Raw genomic sequence first — 25,616 nt, 5'->3', positions numbered from 1 at the left:
ATATGTGTCTCAATTTTTTCTAGTGTCGAATAGTCTTAGTTATTGGCCGTTGAAAAGCAGTGTACCGGTAGTGGCGTTTTGGCCGTTTAAGGGTTAAGCAGAAAGGCGAATTTTCAAGAAATAGATTTTTCAGACAAGAAAAAAATATCTTATCCAATGCTTTAAATCTCACAAAATTTCAGGGCGATGTCAATATTTAAAATAATCTACATACGTTTTTCTACTAAGGCAACAAATTGCCGACAAAATCAAATAAATTAACTCGAATTTCCCGGGTTATCTGCTTCAGAGGCCAATGAGAACTTGAACTATAGTGCATGACTTTTCACTTACCGACAATCCTCATTCGATTCGTAGCCTTGCTGAGAGGACGACACGTGATTAGCAGAAGAGGATGTTGGAGGATACTCTTCGCCATTATTGTACAATAATTGATGAAGACTAGTAGAATTTTGCCCATTGTTAATATTTTCAGAATCCAATAGACCGACATTTCCGCTGCTAGCTGGAGTGACATTCACAGTTCTTTGTGAAACGTGATTCAAGCTGAAATGAAAAACAATACTCATTTTAGACTAATTACATACAGTTAAAAGTAAAATGGCAGATTTCATAATCAGGCTAAAATATTAATAGATTCATGCTACAACCTCATTATGTACACTATTCGCACTGATAACGCTGCATGAGTAAACAAATGTCTCCATAGAGTAAATGTAACGAGCAATGATAGAACTGATAAAATGACCTCGCTATGCTAAATAGACTTCAACGGTGCTAAATTGATCGTTACTTGAAAAGACTACTCTTCGCATTCTCCTGTTTATTGATGTCTGAACATCTTAAATATCTCGCCTTTTTATCTTAATTTAATCGGGAAAGATAAACTTAGAAAACTAAATAGAATAAAAAAATTGTTGTTTGATCTCACGCTTACAGTAGGCTATAAAAGAAAGAAGGTGATGGGTTGAATTCCGGACGACTTCTCATGTTATTTTAATTTTTTTTAGACGTAACAATGATTGAAGAGCACAAAAAACCGAACTACAATCTCAAGTGGAAGCCAATCACATTCTCAAACAAAACTTCAATTTCAAGTTCACGTTGAAAAATCGACACAACATTGAATTCTTAAATAATTATCAGGTCTGAACCGGTAACATTGAGTTGATACTAGTTTCAACATTGGGCCCAAGTCTCTATTGGCTGTAGCGATAAGGGAGTTCTTTACACAGAGATATCGTAATAAAACATGAAAACAGAAGCTCTTGAATTTAATATTCGCACTTGTAAGTTGCGTCACGTGCTACAAGATCACCAAATACTTCCAATGTTTTAATTACTTCTGTATATTTTCCCTAAGAAATTCATCGCAATTTATGTCTTTACTCAGTCCTCAAATTACGATTTTTTGGTATGCTTTTTAACTTCCACTTCACAGTATATCCTTTGAAAAATTTACATATTCTTCTAATTTTTGAATCACTGCTGAAGATGAGTCTTAGAAACTCAAAAAGCCACGAGTTTACTGATAATACTACTTTCACTGAAGAGGTGCGACTTCAAGCTGATACCGTTCTTTCGAAGCGACTATTTGAGCAATTCGAACTGTGTTAACCCGACGATAATAAAAGACTGAATTCCGTAGTGTCTTCAACTTCTGACAGATGCGAGGTTATCTCATTTCACTTTGTTGGGGAGCTGCGCGGCATATTCCACTCATTCTATCTTTTTATTTATTTATATCAATTGTCTATAGTTTTCTTACAGTTTCAGTATCAGAAAATGTAACAGATAATTTAGATGCATTCAGAGCAATTATTTATGAACATAGATAAGAAAGAAAATAGCCCAAGTTCATAAACAATGTTTACCAACAAAATAGATTTCTGGTGCGATTTAATTGAGAAAATCTGATGAAAAAGATGAAAGTGTGAGGTACCTCCTAATTATTTTCTTCTGCGAATCATAGAGTCCGAAGCGGAGTACAGGAAAAAAATGGAGACTGAATGAAATATCAAAAATAAGAGAAAGCCACATGAGTGTAAGCAGTTTTTATTTGTGAAACCTATGCAGAAGTTTTTCACTTTTAGGAGTAAAAGTAAGTGGAAAAGAGAAACAAATGAAAATGCATTGAAACCTTTTTTGTGCTTTTTAACACTTACTTAAGATTGTTGGGCTGGTTTTCAGGAGACAGTGCTTCCTGCTTTAAGACTGTGAGTGAAGGTAAAGCCAGCAAAGCTTCGCTGCAACAACAAAATAAAGAACATTTATTGTGGCTTCTTTTTAAGGGTTGCAGCGTTTCTGGACACATGACTATTAGAAATAAAAAATAAAAAATTAAGAAATTAGTTACAATTGTAAACAAAAAATCCATACAAAACTCACACCGTCAATGTTCTCTGACAATTAATATAAATCCTTTAAAAACCTTATTAAGAATAAATAACTTAAGTGTTTGTAATTGTTGACTCTATGTTGTTAATAAAACGGATTGGAAGAAGCTCCTCATTTAAGGATATACTTTATACGCAAATTGCTGAATATCACAAATTGCAAAAGAGAACTCTGAGTTTACTTTAGAAAAATAAGTGGAATCAGTCATTTTTTATTCAATATTACTATTATAACAAGCATGTTAAAACAATTTTCTCGCGAAGGGAAAGGAAAAACACAATGCAACAAACAACTAATATCAATTGAACAATTAAAGACCCTACTATTTTACAGTATATTTCTGTTTTAAACTTGGTGCTATTTAACAATGCCTTTTTTTTAAATAATGTAAACCATTTTAAAGATTACTCAATTTTGAGGTTATGTGTAACTGGTGAACATCCTTAAAGTAACTAGATTCAATCAAATTTCAACATTTTTGCAATGATTTCTAGATTATCAATTATTTTTGTGGCAAAATTACCTCGATTTAACATGAAGCATTGTTTCAGACTAGAAAAATTTTCTAAAGACGTTTTATGGTATATATAATTAAGTTAAATGATGCGTGCAACCAAGCACATGGACATCCCAGAATCATACAGAGTTCGTTCTATCACTGTCATCGCACCACTGACACGGGAGTTACTCGTTCAATGGTTCAATCTCATTTAATTCGAGGGCTCGGCCCACACGCATAAGTACCTTCAACAGACCAGATCTATTAAGTACAGGTCGCTATGCAATGTTTCACGAGAAATTTTTATCTTCAAAAGAATATTTACACTTTGGAGAAACGAGACAAAAATCCGCGAAAAAGAAGAGAGCAAAGATAACATTGAGATAACTCTAATAACTCTTATAGAAACCAGATGTAACTAACTTCGTCGTACTTAGTGATTTGAAATTCAAATTAACTAGAGGCTTCACTCCCCTACTATTTTCCACACATTTCCCCATTTTAATTTACGAAAGAGCAAATAAAATGGATCATAAAACTTAGCTTGTGTGCCACGAGTACTAAAAATTAACTTACTGCAAACATAACCAGGTATATTAACTGATACCAAATTTCAAGATTTATCTCAAGGATGCATGTAATTGCGGGAAAATAAGTTGCCAAATGTTCCAAGTATTTCAAGATTGATGGAAGCAATTTTTGAAACGATGACTAAGCAACGGACGTAAAACTGTTGCACGCCAGGGAGGTTTTGTATATAGGAGCAGGATTTGGACTTGACAAATGACGAACCAGCTTGGAGGTTCTAATTTGCGACATACCATAGCTTTATATACATAAATAGCTTTATACCAAGAAAAACTTGGTTTAAATATTCTATTTACTACAAAGACAAGAAAAAATCCAAGAGGAATGAACTTGTCTAAAAATATTTCCAAAAAATTGATCTGGACACACATGAAGATGCGACAAATGAGTGGATCTGCCTGTCAATAAATTGAGAGAACATGTACTTTGGGGGAAAAGAGTTTGAAAATACAATTTTGGTCATATTTAAAATGATTTCTATATCTCTAAACGGAACTATTCAGCACAATTCTACGATTCTTGAGTAGGAAGATAATCATCAACTTTTGAATCCAAGTCCTTTGATAATCTTCAAATGAATAAGGCTATACTGAACTGGTATAGACCAGTTGACGGCGCTTTATCACTTACACACGAATTCTGTGATACTTGTATCTGCCCAACTACCGTCAATAGAAAATTACTGATTTAAACCTGGTTTATAAATCAGAAGTTAATGCCTTTAACTGTGCCTTCAGCAGATGTGATGAAATATAAGAATATTATTTGCAACGTGAAAATACTCTCAGAGTTAAACGGCCTTTGGTCAAACGATTGCAAAGTTTCTCATTACAAACGTTTTTGGATTCAATGAATGCGAAACTTCTCTCGTTACCAGAAACAAATCAAAGTCCAGTGCATTAGAATATAAAAATAAAAACGAGGATATAAGAGATTAGTTTATGAAAAAAAAACCTCCGGTATTTAAACTTACGTCATTACATTGTTCACAAGTGCTCAGATTTTTTCTAATGATATAAAATCCGGTGTTAACTGGTCTCGAAACCAACTAATGGTAGTTTTGTGATATGTAAACTCAGGTATATAGCAGTGAACACCAGATATAAGTGTTAAATTTGTTATCTTACGTAAACAGTACATACTTGGTTAACTCCAAACATCCTCTTTTCGCGTTAGAATATTAGCTCGCAGAGTAGTAAAAACAGAAAAATAAAAGAATAGCTAGAAACTTATAAGAACCTGATGTCGTATTTTTATTACCTTCATTTTTAAAACAACTAATTATTCGATTTTTTCATTGTGCAAAATGTGAGATAAAGGTTTCGACATGCTTACGCACTACTGTTTAAATCAGTGCCAGTTTACGGTTATCTATTGACTGTTTAGAAACCTCAGTTCATTGTTAACACTTCATTCAGCAAGGTTAGCTTAAACCGGCCGGTACCAGTTGATATCATGCACGAGTACTACAATTACGTGGTTATTGTACTATTTGGAAAATTGATTTGATCCACAGTCCTCGTACACGTGTAACTCTGGTACAATTCTATTCCATTGCAATTTTTCAATTGATCAAAATTGGAGGTATTACGTCGCCCAAAATGAAAACTTGTTGCGTTTTGTCTATTTAGTAATGTTACGCCAGCCTAAGTTAGGATTTAAAAAAGAGGTAAAGGGCCGTACTTAGATTGCGTAACAAAATATGGAAAAACCCTAACAAGAACCAAGAATCAGCAATCCAATATGGAGCACACACTCCTCAATATTGCCTTTCAAATTAAAAAAATAAAACGAGAAAAATAAAATAAAAAGATGACAACATCCAAATTCACTTCCTTCTTCATTTCTCTTTTATTTCCTCGTTTTGTCATTTCATAATTTTTAATGGAAACATTTAAGAGTTGTTCAGAGCGTCATTTGAAAGTAAGATTTTTTTTTAATTCCACGAATTTCGTAGTAGTAAGTAATTTAGTAAAAGAAAAAAAACGTGAATAAAAAAACATTGCACGTGCAATGTGTAGCCTTGTATGATTCTGTAGAAATGTGATTAGAGAAGTGATCTTGAGCTCCGTATCCTAGAAACTGCGTCTCCTTTCCATATTTAGTTTTATGGCAAGTTTAGTTGAAAAGAGATAGCGGTTTTCAGCAAAAACTGAATTTTCTATACAATTTGAGTCACGAATTAGCATCAAAATAGTACCAAATTCCTAAGATAAACATTCTAAAAACAATTTGATCAGTGTTCACTGTTTAGATAGATTAAATAACTTCTCAATGTCTTAATAATACTGATATATTTGCTTTCATCTAAAACTTAGAATTTTCTAACAGAAAATAAAAATAAATTCTTTATCTGGCAAGGTTTTCTTTTACAGTTTAAATGCATTCAAGCGGAGGTCTCGTTTCGAAATCTTTATGTGCAGACTTCTTTATTGCTGATAAAGTAGTTACTTTACCACAATATTTGTAATGCAAAACTCAACTTAAGAAATTGTTAAACTAACATGAAAAACAAAAGCTACGTAAACATTATTTACTCCATGAAGACAATAAAAAGCTTTCATCTTCATGAGTACATGAGATTTGACGACACATTTCAAAAATTTACAACAGGATGTTGAATAATTCATAAATGAACCCAATATTTTTGTAAATAAGCCCCACTTTTACTGTCATTAGACGATCCCCTTCATGAAAAACATACATTTGCAAAAAGTTACAGAAACTGTAACAAATTCCCTTTTTCTTTTCATTTCGGGTAGTTTCAAAAATACGTATATTGCAAGAGTGATGCGTAAAAGATTATTTAAAATAGTTTATCAACCGAAAACTTTTTGGAATATATTTTAACCACTTTTTGGCGCCAGTTTTCAGGGACAAAGTGATATTTTTCCTTGATATTATTTTTTGTTGGTTTACTGGTTCGTATATTATTACACGAAACGCTAGACCAACAAAAAAAATCGGGAAAAATTACACATTGATAAAAATCATTCTAATTTATAAAAAAGGAAAAAATAACTAAATTTTTTTCCATATTCGTAAAATTTTGTGTAACAATGATTTCCAAACTTATGATGTAACTATCAGTGAGAGAATATTTTTGTCTGAAAAGTGTTCAACCGAAAGAGTGAGGTGAATAATGCAGATTCCATATCTGTTGCGACAGAAATAAATGATCTTCGCAAGACCTTTATATGAAACCGGTGAAAAATAAGACCGAAATTATTTATTAATCCAAATCGAGGCCTTGGATGTCAGAAGGGCACATAAAACATAATAGCATTTCGAGAAAATAAGGTAGGACGTTTTTGTTTTAGCATAAGTACATGAAACCTAACATCCTTTAAAGGATTCATACGTAGAATTATTATTAATTCAAGTTCCTTTTTTAATATTACAACTGATATTTTAGAGTTGTAATGTTTAGATCTCATGTAAACATGTGGATTTTGAAATATTTTTTTACGGTATATATAAAAGCAATGCCCCCATCGTTTAACATAATTTGCAGAAAAAAGGCATATAGTACTAAATTGATAAAAATTTGGTTATATATTGTTCTCGCTTAACGCCTGTGGGTCTCATCAGTAAAAAGAACATTTTAAAATCTGAAACCAAAATTCTAGTAAAACATATAGATAAGTTAAGAGTTAATTTCGTATGTGATATAGAATCAATCAACAATACAAAGATGTTTAAATACCTTAGTGATATAACATTTAGAGTGAAGTCAAATTAAAAACTTTAAAATGTATTAAATTATCAGAAAAAAATGTTGATATTTTTTTACAAAATCCAAACCAAGTTGACAAAACTAATGGTAAGAGAAAGGTTATTCAAGAAGAGGGATCCAAAAAATTAATCTCAATATACGGGTCTATTAAAAATAAATTAATATTAATGACTTATACAGATTTATTTCTTCTTTTCGATGCACCTCACTCGTAACTCCATCTATTCTCTAACTTGCTCATTTCACTCTTTCGCTGACACACCTTGACCATTATAATTATTTTTGAAGTTTGAAACAATCTTATGTACTTTTCTTTCCTTTTCTTTCCCATGACATGAACAAGATAATCGCTACTCTTCGAAAAACAAAAGGAAGCATCGAGCGCGCGATAACTGAAACGATTTGCGTCTTTTAGGCGTGATTACCCTCAAGACGGTGTCTTCCAAATTGCTTTTTTTCTCCCTCCGATGGCTGAATTCGCTGATACATATGTGTTTACTCGCGAATACTTTCCTTTCGATGTGGATGCGACCGGCTTTACTTTCTCGCACAGAACTGTGCGCCGAGATGACAACGACTGACGTCCAGTTTCAACCGGATTAACACTCTCGGTCGGTTCGCCCGCACATATTAATGAAACTTGGGACTATGGAACCGTAGAGGGAAGATAGGTTGGAACCCTTCTTGTCAATTTATGCCCGATCGTAAAATAAAACTCGTCCAATCGGAAACTGGCGAGAGAAGAAAGAAGGCATTACACTGGAGACAGTTAATTGAACTCCAAAGTGCTCTGCAGTCAAAAAACTGGATTGAAAAATGTCCAGGATCTCATCTTTATTCATTCTCTAATTTCTAATTTCGTTTAATTATAGGTGTGTTACATATTTTTTCTCTCTAAAAAGAACTCAGACTGTAATTTTAGAGACGTTATCAAGTGGTACCAGAAATATCCCATGATAAGAAGTTAGTGCAGCTAATTTTTTTTTAAATCAATACGATATGGTATGCCAGAGATCTGGGTATACCGACGAGGGACCTACAGTACCTACTTTATCAACAGTTGATATTCAGAAGAAACAGTGAGCAATTGGGTTTACAAATGTTACACAAAGATGAGAATTTCAAGTATCGATATTTTTCCAAATTTGCACCGAGTAAAAAAAAGTTAAAATTTATTAAATTTAAATTAGATTAAAAATTCTATTTAACGTCCAATAATGAAGTTAATGTACAGAATTCCTGGAAGTAAAACCAAGAATCCAACGAACAAATTTGGACAAGTACCTTGAAATGTTCTTATTTTAATCTGAAAAAAATCCCCTCAACAAACAAAAAAATTCTAAAAAATAAAGAATTTTGGACAAAAAGCAGTCTTTTTTATTTTTATTATTATCAAATAACAATAAAAAAATTGGTAAAAATATTTTCCAACGTTTCGTTCCTTATACAGCACCCTTATAAATACAATGGGAACATTTGATAGTGGTTGTCCAAATTTGGTCGTTGGTTTCTTGGGTTTATTTTCAGGAATTCTATACATTAAAAAAAACTTCTTGAAAAAATATCTAAATAAATGTACGCCACATCCAATTTTAGCAGTTTAGAAACTTTATATGAAATCGTACAAGACATTGTTAAATATTTGGAAATATTAAGATTTTTCAAACATTTTTTGAAATCTTTGAAAGTTATTAATTTACACTGTAAAAAAACTATTTAATTTTACAACGCAGGTGGATGTGAATAATAGAACTCTCGTGTAGCCCAGAAAGTTTACGAAAATTTGTAAGAATCCACCTAGCGATGAATTTTGCAAATGACGCGGTTGTGATAAAATAGATTACAATAAAATTCTGTAAATAAAATTTACGGAAAAGTAAAGTACATTCTGTGAAAACAAAAATGTATTAGGGCGACAGGATTCGAACACTCGAAGCTGAAACTTTGTACAATTTCATGGATATTGAAGAAACACAACCCGGAAACGTTGCCACCTCCCTACAATACACAAGATACTATTGGTATTTTTTTGAAGTTTATATATTCCGTAACAAAAATATGAAATATACGTTTTTAATAGTTACATTTTTTTCGTTCCAATAGCAGAAAATGTAAAAGGCAAAATAGGAATAGCTCGAATTTGATCTATTTTAGTGTGAAAGCTGTCAATAAAGTTGAAGATAGTTGTCAATTTCCTCCTATTAAAAATCAAAATGCTCCAGAATTAGAGGATGAATGCAACGATAGACAACGAAAACGAAAGACGCTTTCGTATTCACATATTATTTGATAATTATTCTAAATTTTCAATTAAGTTTAAATCAAAAATCTTACAGTTTCCGCCAAGGTAAAATTAAAGATATTTGGTCAAATTAAAAACCTCGATGTAATTTTCAATCTCAGGAAAGTGATTTTACCTACGTGTGGTTCATATAATTCGAGGCTCCTTCAATTTACATCGCTAGAGGATGTAATTTCAGACACTTTTGTAAAATCACACATTGAAGTATGTGATGTTTACAATGAGACAATATGTAATTTTCCAAAACTTTGTAATTTTGCACAAATATTTTTTTTACAGTGTAGAGAACCACGGACATAAAACCTTTTATTAAATAAATCTCTGTAAAACATTGGAACCTTTAAAAGCTTTAAAATTTATTTAGAGAACCACGAACGCAAACTCTTTATTATAATAAACCTTTGTAAAATATTCGAATCTTTGACATTTTTGACATCTTTTTGACATCTTTTAATATTTATTTAATGATCCAGACTTTGAAACCTTTGAGAAATATTTTATTATTTTGAAATTGTTATTAAATCTATTGCATTTTAAATATTTTTGACATCTTTTTGAAATCTTCGATATTTAATTATTTAGAGATCCGCGGACACATTACCCTCTATTACAGCAAATCTTTGTGAAATGTTTGAAATATTTGTGAAACTTTGAAATCTTTGTGAATTATTGGAAATCTTTAAAATCGTTGTTAAATCTTTGTGAAATCTTTCAAATAATTGTTAAATCTTGTATAATCTTTGTGAACTGTTTAAAATCTTTTGAAATCTTTGTTGAAATAATGGAAATCTTTGAAACCGCTGGTAAATGTTTTGAAATCTTTGCAATTGTTTGAAAAAATTGTAATCTTTGAAATTTATTTATTTAGAGAACCACGGACGTAAAACCCTTTATTACAGTAAATCTTTGTAAAATATTCGAATCTTTGAAATCTTTTGACATCTTTGTTAAACTTTGGAATCTTCGTGAAATCTTTCGAGTCATTGTTAAATATTTTGAAATCTTTCAAATTTTAAGATTTTTTGAAACCTTTGAAATTTAATTATCTAGAGAACGACGGCCAGAAAACCCTTTATTGCAATGAATATTTAAAAAACATTCAATGTTTAAAATGTTTTAACAACTTTTCAAAATCTTTGAAATTTATACAGAGATCTTAGAAATTTTTCAAATCATTTGTTAAACCTTTTCAAATTGTTTGACAACTTTGAACTCTCTGTGAAAGCTTTTTAAGGCTTTGTGATATCTTTCAATTAATTGTTGAATCTTTTTTAAATCTTTAAAATTTTTGTCGAATATTTTGAAATCCTTTTAAAATCATTGAAATTTATTTACTTAGAGATCCACGGACATAAACCCTTTGTTACAGTAAACTCGAGTGAAATGTTTTAAATCTTTCAAAACATTGTGAAATCCTGTCTCTCCAATTTTCGATACAAAATCAGCTATTTCTGAAAATTCGTAAATTAGTTTTCTCAAATATGCATTAATGGAATATATTAACAAGTTTTCGATGCTACTTGATGGTTTCTCTTTTATAGACAAAAAAGCAACATGAATTCGTTCATTTCAATATCGTTTCCACAAAACTTTCAAATTTAGGCTTTCAACACCTCAAAAATTGAAAAACTGACCGATAATTGAAACAGTTAAAGTAGAGTAATTCTAAATTGAAATCTTCAAAATTGTACAATTTTTAATTAAAACATTCAAGCTTGTATAATTTTTAAATGGATCAAGTTTCTTCAAACGCAACTTTAAGTTAATCACTCTTGAAGTATAATTGTTAGCCCTATACTGGGAAAGCTATCATTTAAATACTCATATATTTGTTTCCATTATAAATTTAATTAATAATAATTTCAGAGTAGAACCAAATGCCGATTTAGGAGGGAAAATATCTAAAATACACGAAATTTCATGAAATTTTGAACTTAGGGAGTTTTCTAAGTTTCTCATGATGAATCTGGAGTCAAAATTATAACATTCATTATAGCAGTTTGGCAATGAGACCTTTTTGTTGATATTTCATGAAACTTTGTATTCAGGGATTACCGCGGTCTCTAATTATAAATCTTAAGTCAAAATTCCCAAAACTGAACAAGTAGATTTATTATAATTAATTTATTTCACTACTATTTATTATTATTATTATTATTATTATTATTATTATTATTAAAACATTAAACCCTTTCGGATGCAATATGGCGGTTAAAAATTAAACATGTTTGCCAAATGTCATGAATTTTTAAATTGAGAGGTCTACGAGTTTTCTGATTATAAATCTGAAGTTAAAATTACAAAAACTAAAATGGCGGTTGACAATTCGAAACAAAATTTCGCAAATTACCACGAGGCAGAATTTTTTTCTATACTTCCTGAATTTAGAAAATATTCATGAATAATTTTATTGCAGAGTCAAAGCAGTGACTTTTAAGAAATGTTTTGCACCTCAAAAAAAAGGAAACACGAAAGGTTTCTTTCTTATATATAACATTTTTAATTAATATATTTTTGCAAAGGTTTTAGTTGAAATATTCAATATTAACAGAAACATGTCGCATTCTATATCTATTTGCATAAACAATTGAAAAAACCAGTAATTTTAATTATTCAAAATGGTTTGACCCGTTTTTTTCTACATGAGTTTTATGTACATAAACTGGTCCCAGAAAGTAGCAGCTTAATTTTAAATTAGAAAGAAATTTTAATCTAAAAATTTTTTATTTTATAAATGACTTGAAATTGTTTCTCTGATTTTTCAAGAGTAAAAATAATTATCAGATTATGTAATGTATTTAAAATGTTTGACTTTCTCCTCTTAAATGGGCATTTTGTTAGTAAGGCATTCTCAATACTTTCTCGTCTCGGGAAATTTTTAAATAAAAAAATGTATTTTCTTAATACTAGCAGTATATTGGTGTAATAGTCTTATTTTTTATTTAGTAAAAACTTACATAGAGTACTCAATTTCATGCACAAAAATTGTTTATTAATTCTTAGATTTTAAAGAAATATTAAATTGAACTGGGGTTTTCTTTTTTCTAAAAAAATTTGAAAATCTTTTTTTCGAGAAAAGTTATCTTTATCCGGGTGGCCGTTTTAATCGAGGAAAAGGAGTTCCCAGTCATTTCCCGTTTCGCAAACATTTTTTACAGTCCATTAAATTTAAAAACTCGAACTCTAAAAACTAACCATTTTTCCATTTTAATTAATGAGAAATGAATCTGGAAATTAATCACTCAAGGCGAAACTCTTAAATTTTGGACTTTTAAAGTATAAAAGTTCTTTAATTCAAAATTTTTGTATTCAAATCATCAATAACTTAACTTATTTTATCGGAAACTAACACTTTTCGATTGAACAATTTGAAATTAAATGCATTTAAACTGAAAATTTAAAAATTATAATATAATTGTATATTATAATAATTATTCTTTTGAAGCCTTCATAATTCTTAAAAAGCTTATAAACTTTTTGTTTCAAATTTGCAAAAATCTACACTTTGCTTTAAATTAGGCTATGGCTATTTGCACCGGTATTTCAGCACGAATAGCCGGATTTTGTCGGAAAACACACTTCTTTTAAATTATTTGAAATTATGTCAAGTTTTATATTAATTTTGAATCTTTTTAAAAACAAACGATAAGCATATAATTATTATTTATACATAAAAATTCCACAATTTCACTTAAAAATTAAAAATAACTTTAAAACTTTTTTAATAGAAAAATTAAAGTCGTAGCGTTCAAATTTTAAAAGCTCCTTGAAATTTTAACGACTCAAGGCTTTCTATATCAAATAATTTAGTTTCAAACTATATACATTTTTTACGACAAAAGCTTTTAAATTGAACCAATTACATTTTTAACGTTGAACTCTGGAAATTCTTAAAATTTTAAAGGATTTAAAATCGTCTTAACAAGTCAATTATTTTTCACTTTTTGATGCTTCAAATATAGTTAAATTTTTAAAGTAATTAATTTATATTTACAGTTGATCAAATAACCATGTTTTTTTTATCGAAAATTCGTTATTTTAACCTATTTTAATATTCAATTGTGTAAGTCTTCCAAGACTGCATTTTTAAATTCTTTAAATTTAAAATTCACAAATAAAAATAAAAATCTAGAATGGATAATTTTGTCAAGTAACATTTTTTCGAATTAATCATTATAAATTGTATGATATAATAATTAAAGAAGATAATAATTCAACTAATTATTTTAAAAACTGTTAAAATCGAACTTGGACGGATATTTCTTCTAAGATTTGTAAAATTCCTGGCCAACAAATAAATTCACTGCCATTTCCCGTTCTCAAAAGAATCCCAGTCATTTCTGGGTCCAGGGGCCGCCACCCTGCTTTTTGCTTACTAATATGATTTCAGAGTTAAAATGGAACAAATAAGTTTCCTTGAATTTTAAAACAACTTAATTAAACAATTTAACAGTAAATGTTATTCAGGAAAAATTATCCATTCATGTTTACGCTATTAGTTTTCCAATTATTTTATGACAAATTAATTTTTATAAAAGTTTTGAAACACTGCAAAAATTGTAATGCAAAATATAATTTTATTTTACATTAACGATTTTATCAAATTAAGTTTTCATTATTTGTCTCGCAACATGTTTCTGAAGTTTCACTGATAAAATCATTTTTAAACAGAAATTTTGTTCATGTCACTTACATGGTTAAGACCGCCAGCAAACTTTAATGACCATTTTTACGGAAAATATTCACATTTTTTAATATTTTTTCCTAAAGATCTATAAAGATTCCAAAATGCTCGACAGAACTTTCTACTTTTTTTCTTTATGAAATAATTTAAATCTTGATACCTTTTTTTGACCCTTCTGAAAAGAACTTACCGACCGTTCAGTGTATTATTTCCCCCTTTTTTATTTTTAAACTAAATAAAATGAATTTTGCTGAAATTTTGGAAAATGAAAAATAATATATTTGTTAAAAAAAAGCTTTTCATGCTTTTCTTACAGCTGTTCAATGGGTCATAACATCACAGTGGGACCAACACCTAAAAAGCTAACGTTTTTTTTCAATCGAGTAGACGAGTAGGTTAAAAAAAATTTGATTCACTTGAAACTTGGTATAAAGGGGGTTTTCGAGATTGCTGAACACGAACCTGAAGTCAAAATTTTGAAATTAATTTTTTATTCCTCTTTAATGGATCATTTATATCATTTAAATTTTATATAGTAGAAGTCTACTTATTTCAAAAAACAGATTCTATTATTTTAAATTGAAATTCGATAAATTGAAAAATGTTGGCGTTGTTTTGCACACAGCGATCACTTTCTTGCTCCGTGACTGACATAACTTGCTCGCACGAAACGTACGTTCGAGCTACAATCTAAAAGCTGATATATAGTTCCGAACCTTTTTCATTGTTTTCATTCAAGTTTTGTCCAGTTTTTTGGAATTTGACCCCAAAAAAGATATTTGATTTAGTTTACAAATAATACATAAAAAATTGAAGAGATCGTCTGTCATGTCTATGGGTATATAAATTTGGTCCTGACATTAAAAACACGTTGACGTTTATCTTTGAAATTACCTGGGCAATGTATTAAAAAATGAATTAAAAATATTTTTTAAAAATTAAAAGGACGTAAGCGCTCATTTTTATATAAAAACCCAATTACGGCAGTCTTATTTGCACCCATCGAAGTGAAATGTTAAGAAAGATTAGAAAATTAGTTGTTTTTTTGCTCAAACGATTAAAATTTCAAAACTGTAATGTAAAAATCTAGAATGCCTATCAAGATTTCAATGATCTAATCTAATTATTACACAACTTAACTTTGTTGTCATATAATTATCAAATTTGTTTGAAATTTTTATTTAGTAACAGCTGATGACATTTTCCATGGAGATTTCCTTCATTATTGACGCTTTTTCTAATGAATATTGAAATTTCATAATTCAGAATATAGAATTATATTTCTAATCTGATTTTTTATTAATTATTCAGATTGATCAGCAACCTGGGTCGGAGCAGTGTTGCGGAACGAACGTGTTATTTACTTAAATAGCACGAGAACTCTGGATGAATCTGAAAAATCTCTATCCCTTCCACACACTACTCCTTTCCAATACGCTTACAAATATTTCTCAATTTTTTATTTACCTAAAAGAAGCTCTTTATTTTGAAGGATATTTACTTATTTGTATTATTCATTCAAATAAAAAATAAAAAAATAATAATCTGGCACGAAAGGCAAAAATTCTCACCTCATTGTATAAGAAGCAACAGCGGTGGCAAGATCGGAGGCGGCAAGGGCTGATAATGATCCATCAAAATCAGTATTAAAGTGTTCCGCGAGATCTTCCACTTGCGTGGACCAACCTTGTCCGGATCCATTGCTTCCTAAAAATCAAATATTTGTCAATAAAATAGAAACTTATCAAAAACCTCAACTTTTTCTCCCTATCTTAAAAGTTTAAATAGTTGTTCATGATATTAATACGAAGAAGCATAGAAAATTGTAGTCTTATTTACGAAATAACTCATTTAAACATTATCAAACAAATTTTAATCAAACAAGAATATGCAAAGGCAAAATCCAAGGCTGAAACAGTAACAATGATCTTCAACCTTGGGTTTAAAATTAATTTGTAAGATCCACGCTTATCACTTCTGTAAAAGTAAAGAACAATAATAGTTGAGTCTATGTAACATGTGTTGATGAATTTTTTGGAAACTGAGGCTATAAAACAGTAACTATGGACAATAAGATTTGACATACTAAAGAGTGTTTGCAAATAGTCTTTCAGGTTTATTAAATCTTTCTTCTGATAACCAATCTTTTACAGAATTTAAAACAAAATTTAATTATGCTAAAGCAAGGCTCTAATTGGCTCGAAGGCTTAAAAAAGTATCACCAGATACACACAATTACAAAGAGAGTTGTATGAAATTTCGCAAAAAATTCACAAGAAGTCGCATCCAACTTTTAAAGATAATCAGAAAAGAATTATCAGACACTGAATGACTGAAATAGTAACTTTACTTATTTAAGAATACAGACTACACAATTCTCCTGGATTTTAAATAGTCTTTGCACAATGAAAATAAACTTTGAATTTAAAAATTTCATTCCGAACTGTTAAACTTGTCAATTAGTCGAAATATAATGAATCTTCAACAAATTAGTTCTATTATGATCCAAAAGATACAAATTTTCAAGATGAATTGAGTCTTCGAGATAAAAAGTCGAATAGTTTAGAAAATAGTTTAATTTTAATCCCGAAAGATTAGTTTGGAATCAAATACATTTTTCAATTGAAAAAAAATGCAAACAAATAATTGTATTTACAAACAAAAAGTTAAGAATATCCAAGCAAAAGAGACAAATTTTTAACAAGGTAATTAAAGTTTTGGCTAAATAGTTAAATTTTCAACCAAGAACATAATTTTCAACGAAGAAAGATAAATTTTCAAACAAATATTTAAAATTTTTTATCAAAGAAAGATGACTTTTAAAGAAAATAATTTAATTTTCAATCAAAGGGTCGTTTTCAGATAAGAAAGATAAATTTTTAGCTAAATAATTTAATTTTCAAAAACAAAATTAACTTTTTATCAAACAATAAGACATTCAATTAAAACAGGCACATTTTCAACAAAATAGACAAATTGTTAACGAAATAGTTGGGCATAGAATCAAAAGAGACGAATTTTTGTGCAAAAAGACATTTTTTTAGAAAACAGTTAAACTTTGAACATAAAAGTTTATTTTCAACCAAGGAAGATGAACTTTTGATTTACAGTAATGATTTTTTACTATAAAATAGGAATTTACAATCAAAAGGATAAATTTTCTATCGAGAAATGCAAATTTTCAACAAAACAGTTAAATTTTTTGCCAAAAATATGACTTTTTAACAAAATAGTTTATTTTTCACCGAAATTTGTAATTAAATTCTCAACCAAATAGTCGAATTTTTAACCAAAAAGAAAGAACTTTCGACCAACAATAGTTGGATTTTCTTATTGAGTGCTATGAATTCAGTTAGCATTTAAGCGAAAAAAACGAGAAATTTCTTGAAAATAGGGACAAAAAGAGTACATTTTGTTTTAAATGGGGAAAGGGCGAATAGAGAAAAGAGTATTAATTTAACTGATAAGGCTAGCAATTAAAAAAAAATAAAAACATTGAATACGGATTCACGAAATTAGAACTTGTTCAATTTAAAATACTGCTAATTAAAATTTTCCAACTATAAAAGCTTTAATGAGAAATTATTGAATATTTAATGTTCTAAATTAAAATTTAACCATTTTTTCTAGTTTTGAATTTCAATTTTATAAGTATAATTGTGATTAAAATACGCCAAAATAGTTTTGAAAAATTTGGGTTTGTTGATAATGATAAAAGAGAACAGTTTTCTTCTTACAGACTTTTTGTCACGCAATTATTCTTAATGGGAAAAATTCAAAATTGTAAAGTTTGTATAAAGTTTTTTGTTATTTGAGACTTTTTAATGGATTTTTTATAGAAGAATAACATTTGAAAAGTAGACACATACTTCATTACGGAAGCGGATGAATAATATGTCAATATATCGATATTGTGTAGAGGGAGGTTATCATTTAGATTTTAGACATATAGTCCTTAAAACATAAAATCAAGTCGTGCAATTAAAATGGCGAATACGCTTCTCGATGATGCTTTGTGTTCGCAGCGTTGCACGCTTACATATATAATTGATATTTCCGTCAATTTTAGATGACTCAATCTGAAACTTCTTTAGAAATCTTCTTTCAGTACTGAGGAAAAACTGCCTCATTAGAAGTGTTTTCAAACTGAAAGTTTCTTCGATACTTTTTGTCGGCGAAGTCATAAAACGTAGTGTTACTGGCCAGTTTCATTTTGCAACGAAATGTTATTAAACAATAGATTATTTTGCAATTATTTCTTCTTCTATACGCATCAATATAGAATATTGAATGTGCAAAAAGTTTCAATTTTCTCATTCGCTTTAAGTCCAAATTTTTAAAAAAATTATTTGGCGAATTTTACATTTTGCATAGCACTTGACGATCGGACAATAATTATTTGTCTGTTCGAGCGTCAGGCGAGTTATTGCATCTGGAGCCTCAATTGAAACTAAACATTGCGAACTTTTGAGGAAAACCTAAAGAAAAGTAGATTAGTCGCACGATCCGAGCCCTTTAAAGGGAATTTCATCCATATAAAAGTTTCAGTAAGTAAGAAAGCGCCTGCTGGATGATGTCAATAACCTCATTATGTTATCACAAGGCTATTATTAGATTTACGCTGTTATACATAAAACTTTAAATTTATAAACAATTCGTAAATATTTTCATAAATAATAGACCAGTAAATCGAGCACTAAAATAACTCTCCATAGAGCTCAAATAATGAAATGAAGTAGCAGAACTACTACTAGTTAATTCTACAACTTTGTAGAATCTTCAAGGACAACATAATAATAGACATTAAAAGAATCGTCTAAATCGCTAAATTACTTCAAATTCTTAGTAGCCAAGGGTGGAAATGATTTTTTTCTTGTACCTTGAATACAATTATAACCAACGTGATACTGATGCTGCATGACGCTTAACCTATCCTTTTCCTCATGTCGTCGTCGAGTTTTGTTAGTGATTGGATATCGACGACTATGAAGGTATGAACCTCTCGGCCTTTCGACGTCTGACCACTTCATTCTCAAAACTCTTTAACCGAAAATCACTTTTTTCTAACATTCACAACTCTACTCATACACAACTTTTGCGGACGAGCCTATTCTGAATCTTCAAGATGAGAAACTACAAGCTAGCTTCCAAGAGGCCAATATCTAAGATACACTGTGTACCGTCCAGTTATCAACGAGACCACGTGGTCCAAAAGGCGCCGAACCTCGGATGAGCAATCTCAAAGTTTTCTTCTTAAGAGTCCATTATATGACATTAAAATTTTCATTATCATATACGAATATCATCAGAAGATATTTGCCCCCTATCTAAATAATTTTACTCAGAGAGATAGATTTGTATTCTTGTCAAAGATTAGAAAAGAAAGAGAACGTTTTATCGCAGATTAGTAGTTAATTTGTGATTTTGGATCAATACATTTTTTAAGTCACTCTCTTTTTAATGATTCATGTTTTAGTAAATAAATCTTCTTACAGTTTTTAAACAAAATTTTTGTGATAAAATACTCCAGCAGAATTCAATAATCACAGAGAATCTAAGTCTAACACAATTTGGTGTCTGCGACCATGCATTCGAGGTCATCTGGTCACGACCTTACAATGATGATGTATCTCTGTGAACGTTTCACCGATAACTAATGGGACGAATCTCTTCCTGTTACTACAAAAAATCCGAGTTTCAATTCCAAATTGAACAATTAAAAGCAGACAATTTTTAGGCGTTCAATTCAACGTTCGAAACTGAACAATTTTTAATTAAAACATTCAATATTGCAAACTTTCACATACAAGTCTTAAAGTTAAATGTAATTTCAAGATTTTCAAACGTAGACATTATTTCCAAATAAATTCGATTTTTTCAAAATTATAAAATATCCAAATACAGGACTCGGATCGACTATAAGCTTCTAAAAAAAAGTCGCACTAGCCGCAAAAAATTACAAAGAAAGTCGCATGGAATTTCGAAAAAAATCTGCAAGCAGTCAGATCAAATTTTTGAAGATAATTAAAAAAAGCAGTTTTAGAAACTGAATGACTGAAATAATAACTTTATTCATTTAAAAATATAGAATAGATCATTCTTATTGATTTTTATATATTCTTTGCAATCATCATAAACTATAAAGTTAATACAAATTTTCAACAAGGCATTCAGCTTGAAGGATTCTGAATCTTGTTTTAAAATATTTCATTCTAAATTGTGACCTTGTCAACTTTGATTATGTCCAAATGAGAGAAGTTTATAACTTAAATTAATTCTGAACTTCAGGAACATTCATTTGGAACATTATAAACTTAAAATTACTCAATAATTAAGACTATAATTTAAATAGGAAATTATACATTTTTAAATAATTCAGACTTCACAGACCAAAATGCTCTCGAATAACAGGAGAAATAAGGTCGATTTTTCACGAAAACATTATGAAAATCATTAAGTTTCAAAGATTTCGGAAATATATTGCATTTTTAAGAAAGTATTAGAATTGTCAACCAAAATTCGAATGGTTTAGATTGTGTAGAAAACAGCTGACTTTTCAACCAAACAGTTGCATCAACATTTTTCAAACAAAAAAGATTAAACTTCAACCAAATAGTTACATTTTCGTCCAAATAATTAAATAAAACAAAATTGCAGTCAAATAATTGCATTTACAACTAAATAGTTAAAGTTTCGATAAAAAAAAACGAATTGTCATCACAATAGTTGAATTTTCAAGCAGCAAAGATACGTTTTCAATCCATAAGAACGATTTTTTTAAAAAGACGATTACTTAACAAAACAGTTCTATTTTAGAAAAAAAGATGGCTTTTGACCATAATGATTACACTTTTAACCAAATGGTTAAATTTTCAAATAAAAGAGATTAAACCTCAACCAAAAGCAGTTACATGTTCTACGTAATAGCTGAATTTTCAAGCCAAAAATACGAATTTTTTAGAGGATAGTTAAATTTGCAACAAAGAATTTTATTTTCAACCAAGAAAAATTTGCAACCAAAAAGTATGACTTCTACCATAAAAGATGAATTTTGTATAAAAAAAGACGAACATTCAGCAAAACAGTCAATTTTCAACAAAAAATGTGAATTTAATGAAACAGTTAAATTCCCAATAAAATAATGAATTTTTCAACTAAAGAGTTGAATTTTTAATAAAAAGAATAAACTTTCAACCAAAAACAGTTGGATTTTCTTATTGAGTTTTATCAGTTCAAATGCTGGAAAAAAGGAAAAAAAAATACATTCTTTAAAAAAGGGAGAAAGAGTATGAAGACAGTAATTTAATTTGAAATTAATCGATTTTTAAAATTTCCGACTTAAACATGTGCAACTGTTAAGGCATGCAATTTGAAAAAATAAAACTTTTAATTCGAAATTAACACTTCTTCAATTTCAAGCGCTATTCATTTCAAAAAGATTAGTGTGAAATTAAATGAATTTAAATGAAATTAGTATGAAATGAAAATAAAACATCTTTTTTTTAGTTTGGAATTTCAATTCTAAAAGTTACATTCTAATTAAAATTGAAACTAGACATAGCGAGCTTCTGAGAAAAACGGAAAAAAGTCTATTAGTCGCATTTTTAAACAAAAGTCGAAAAAGACATTCGATCCCATCCCTTAAATAAAAAACATGAGAAATTGTACAATTCCAAACTACGGTTCATCCAAAAGGAAAAATCTTTATTTTGAGAATATTTTGTGGTAATACACATTTAAAGCGAAATAATTTTAAATTACAAACGCTCCATATTTAAAATGTTGAAAAAATAATATTATTTTAAGGCCTTTAAAATTCAACTATTTGATAAGCAGACTTTCGTAACTTGTAGTTCTTGAGAATTTATATGTGAAAGAAGAAAAATTGAGAGCCACTGGAAAAAGATTCGAGAATAGTCAAAATTATTGGAAATTTCTATAGCCTATAAAAAAAAATAAAGCAGTTACAAACCTAACGAAGCTTTTTCTCTTTTTTTTCAGAAATAGGTGAAAAACCAGAGAAGTATAATTAAATTAAAATATTAGTCAAATTCATTTGTATCCATGAGAATCATAAGGTCCGATTCAATTTGTAAGCCCACAGACAAATAATTTACCTAGGATTTTATGAAATTAATAAATAATATAAGAGCCCCCCCCCCCCCCGATTTTGATTCTAGTCAGGCTAAAATCGCTGCATGAAGTGCGATCTTTGGAAATGAGACTTCTCTACTCGGACCTAATTTTGCGTTTATTTTGAGTGCGCAAAGCGAATTTTACGTGATTATTCTGAATCATCTTCCCTGTATAGGCCAGATATATGTTGAAACATTTCCTTCTGTATGCATCTTCACTTAGCAACTCTATTGTAAAATTTTAGACTTCTTTAAGCTGAAGAAGAAATTTAAATTGTTGAAAAAAAGATTAACAACTCAATTTTGGATAAAGACAATTTGTTTGAAATATAATAGGTAATTTTAAATGATTATATATAAAATATTTTAATTTAATGCATTTTACAAGGATGCAAAATTCAAATGGCTAAACGAATTCCAAACATGGCACAATCTTCGAGAACAAATGATATTCTGATGGTATTCTATGAAGTCATAAATCACCGTGTTCCCCATTTTTTGTGTCCACCTTCTTATTTTTCAAACAAAATGAGACATCTCGCTGAAATTTTGGGAATCGACAGAAAATATATTAGTAAATAATATATTATATAAAGTAATATATTAGTAAATTTACAATGTAATTGAAACACGGTTTTAGAACACTCAATCGCAATTTCTTAAAACTTCAGCTAGACGTAAGACACCTTCTTTAGTTAAAAAATCAGAAGGTGAACAAGTAAGTGGGAAACGATTGAGACCATTTATGACCGCAAAGAATATAATATGCCATGGGGAATTTATCAATTTTTAGATCTTCAATGCTTATGAGTTTAAACTGATGATAACCTCAAATTTGAAAGTTCAAATTTTAAATTTCGCACTTAAAGTATTACAAGCATGGATACAACACGTACAAAAACGGAGATAAAGCAACGGGAATGACTAGTGATTTTTTTGGCCAAAAAATATCACTTTAAGCTATTTTGATTGTGACAACGATTATTGGAGCAACGTCAACGATTTCTCAAGTTCGATCATGATTATTGGACCACGTCACACTCAGTGTCAAGAAGGTCCAATCTGAATTCTTTTTAAATAAAAAGTATAAATATTAATACAATTGTAATATTATTATTACCTACTATCTTGATTTTCCCCGTGAAGCAGAGCTAGCCATAAGAACGAACATACAAAAGACAACTAGGATCTATGGAGACACCGACTTGTCGTCAGTGCAGAAGACAACACTGAGAGTGGGGGAACATGCCTTGTACGCAGGCATCAGGCAGTATCTACAGTTTCCTTAGTTTTTTGTTAATTGAAAAGCGACGTGCTCCTTTATTTTTACACCAAAATGTCACATACATACCTGTCATTTCGAAAATAGCGGTTTAAACTAATACCTCAACAATGCGCCATGCACTGCGTTATCAAAGACTGATCTTCTTCTTCTGAGGCCACGAATAATAGAAAATTAGAGAAAACATGCGCCCTGTGGCGTCAAAACGGGAGGCGACATCTGCTTTGAGTTTTGGAACGCATAAATCGAAATTACTAAAATAGAAATTCGACTGTTATTTGATTCTTTAATCTTCTACCTAATGCATACTAAATACATAAAGCTTCCATTCACGCAACGTAATTAGCGTAACGAATACGGCCCGAAAACCAATGACAGAGCAGTTTTAATAGAAATCAAATGTTCACCTTATTCAACGTAGCCGAAAAATGTCATTTTCAAAATTCCCGGACATTTCACTGACCGATTTTTCATTTCATTTTGGTAAAAAAGATGACTTTAATACGATAAAATATGTATTCGCAAAGCAAAAGGAGAACTTTTCCACAGTACAGTTGAATTTTCAACCAAAAAGATAACTTTCTAATAAAATAGTTAATTTTTAATGTAATAATAAATTTTCTATAAAAAAAGTTGAAGTCATAACCAAATTTTTCAATTTTCAACCTATAAAAACGGATTTTCATTAAATTGGTCAAATTTTCAATAAAAGCAGACTAAATTTCAACCAAAAACCGTTGCATGTTCAACCAAATAATTTAACTTTTAGAAGACATTTGAATTCTCAATAACAAAATGTATTTTCAACGAACAGATCGTTTTCAACCAGGAAAGATGAATTTTTAACCAAATTCTTGAAATTTCTACTAAAAACATGAATCATCAACCAAAAAGTCAAAATTTTTAACAAAATAATATAAAACTTCAACCAAAATCCGTTGAATTTGCAATCAAATAATTAAATTTTTTCAGAAGAAAGTTTAATTTTCAATAAAAAAATATGTATTTTCAACAAATAGATCGTTTTCAACCCGGAAAGATGAAATTTTAACAAAATTCTTGTATTTTCAAGTAAAAAAGATGAATTTTGAAAAAAAAGATCAACTTTTACCAACGAAAAATATAACAGTTAATACTTCGACAAAATCAAAAAACCAATTTTCATGAAAAAAGGAAAAAAGAAGATTAATTTTCCACCGAAATTTTCAAGTCTACAAATTTTCAATAAAAAAATGCATTTTCTAATGAATAGTGAATTTTCAACCTACAGCGATAAATTCATCTCAAAAGAGATGAATTTAAAAACAAGAAAAATACGAATTTTATCCAAAAAGATTAATTTTTAACCAAAAATGGAAAAGTCACATTTTCAGTTTGAAAAATTAATTTTGAAACTAAAGAAAACGAGTTTTCAACGAAATAGTTACATTTTTAATCAAAGAGATGAACTTTTGACCAAATACATAAATTTTAATCTAAACACTTCCAGTTTTACCCAAGTAGTTAAATTTTTAAATAACAAAATATCAGTTTTCAACAAAATATTCAACTTTCACCCTTAAAGGGATGAATATTCAACTAACGCTAGAAACTTATACGCGCGCTTTTATTTCTTCAACATGAAATTATTGTATTTGTAAATAATGTTCAATAAAATACCATAAAATTAATTATTACTTTTATCCGGCCCCATGCTTCGCCCCCATTTTTCTGGTTTTCTCAACGTCCGGCTGGTGTACTATACCGACAGTTGGCGCTCCAATCAGGATGGCTGACATTTGTATGGTTTTGCATAGACGAAGTTTATAAATAACTAAATGAACTTTATTTTATCGGATAAATTTATAAAAAAAAGTCAAACAACGTGTGGTACAGTGAAGATTCCATATTTTAAAATAAATGTGTGAAAAATAAGTGTGGAACCTGTTCAATTTGAAAATTTTTAATTAAAAAAAAAGAACAATTTCTAAATATTTAGCAAGGTTTCACTGTT

At 29.4% G+C, this 25,616-nt stretch overlaps 1 protein-coding gene across 4 annotated transcripts in view; it reads right to left on the bottom strand.

The window, feature by feature from the left end:
* Positions 1-25,616, bottom strand: part of LOC117174888 (transcription factor CP2-like protein 1) — a 65,444-nt gene that overhangs the window by 33,670 nt on the left and 6,158 nt on the right. For 2 of the 4 annotated variants that reach the window (XM_033364306.1, XM_033364307.1), the window contains exons 3-5: positions 15,778-15,913; positions 2,166-2,246; positions 334-546 (exon numbers count right to left, since the gene is read on the bottom strand). In XM_033364306.1, the coding sequence (XP_033220197.1) occupies positions 334-546; positions 2,166-2,246; positions 15,778-15,913 (430 nt within the window). Of the gene's footprint in view, positions 1-333; positions 547-2,165; positions 2,247-15,777; positions 15,914-19,085; positions 19,299-25,616 lie in introns of those variants that run through there. The other 2 variants (XM_033364309.1, XM_033364308.1) reach the window with 2 other exon arrangements.

This window comes from Belonocnema kinseyi, chromosome 6 (genome assembly GCF_010883055.1).
Source record: "Belonocnema kinseyi isolate 2016_QV_RU_SX_M_011 chromosome 6, B_treatae_v1, whole genome shotgun sequence".
Classification (NCBI taxonomy): domain Eukaryota; kingdom Metazoa; phylum Arthropoda; class Insecta; order Hymenoptera; family Cynipidae; genus Belonocnema; species Belonocnema kinseyi.
The sequence above is the reverse complement of the archived record's forward strand: the minus strand, read 5'-3'. Positions and strand labels throughout refer to the sequence as shown.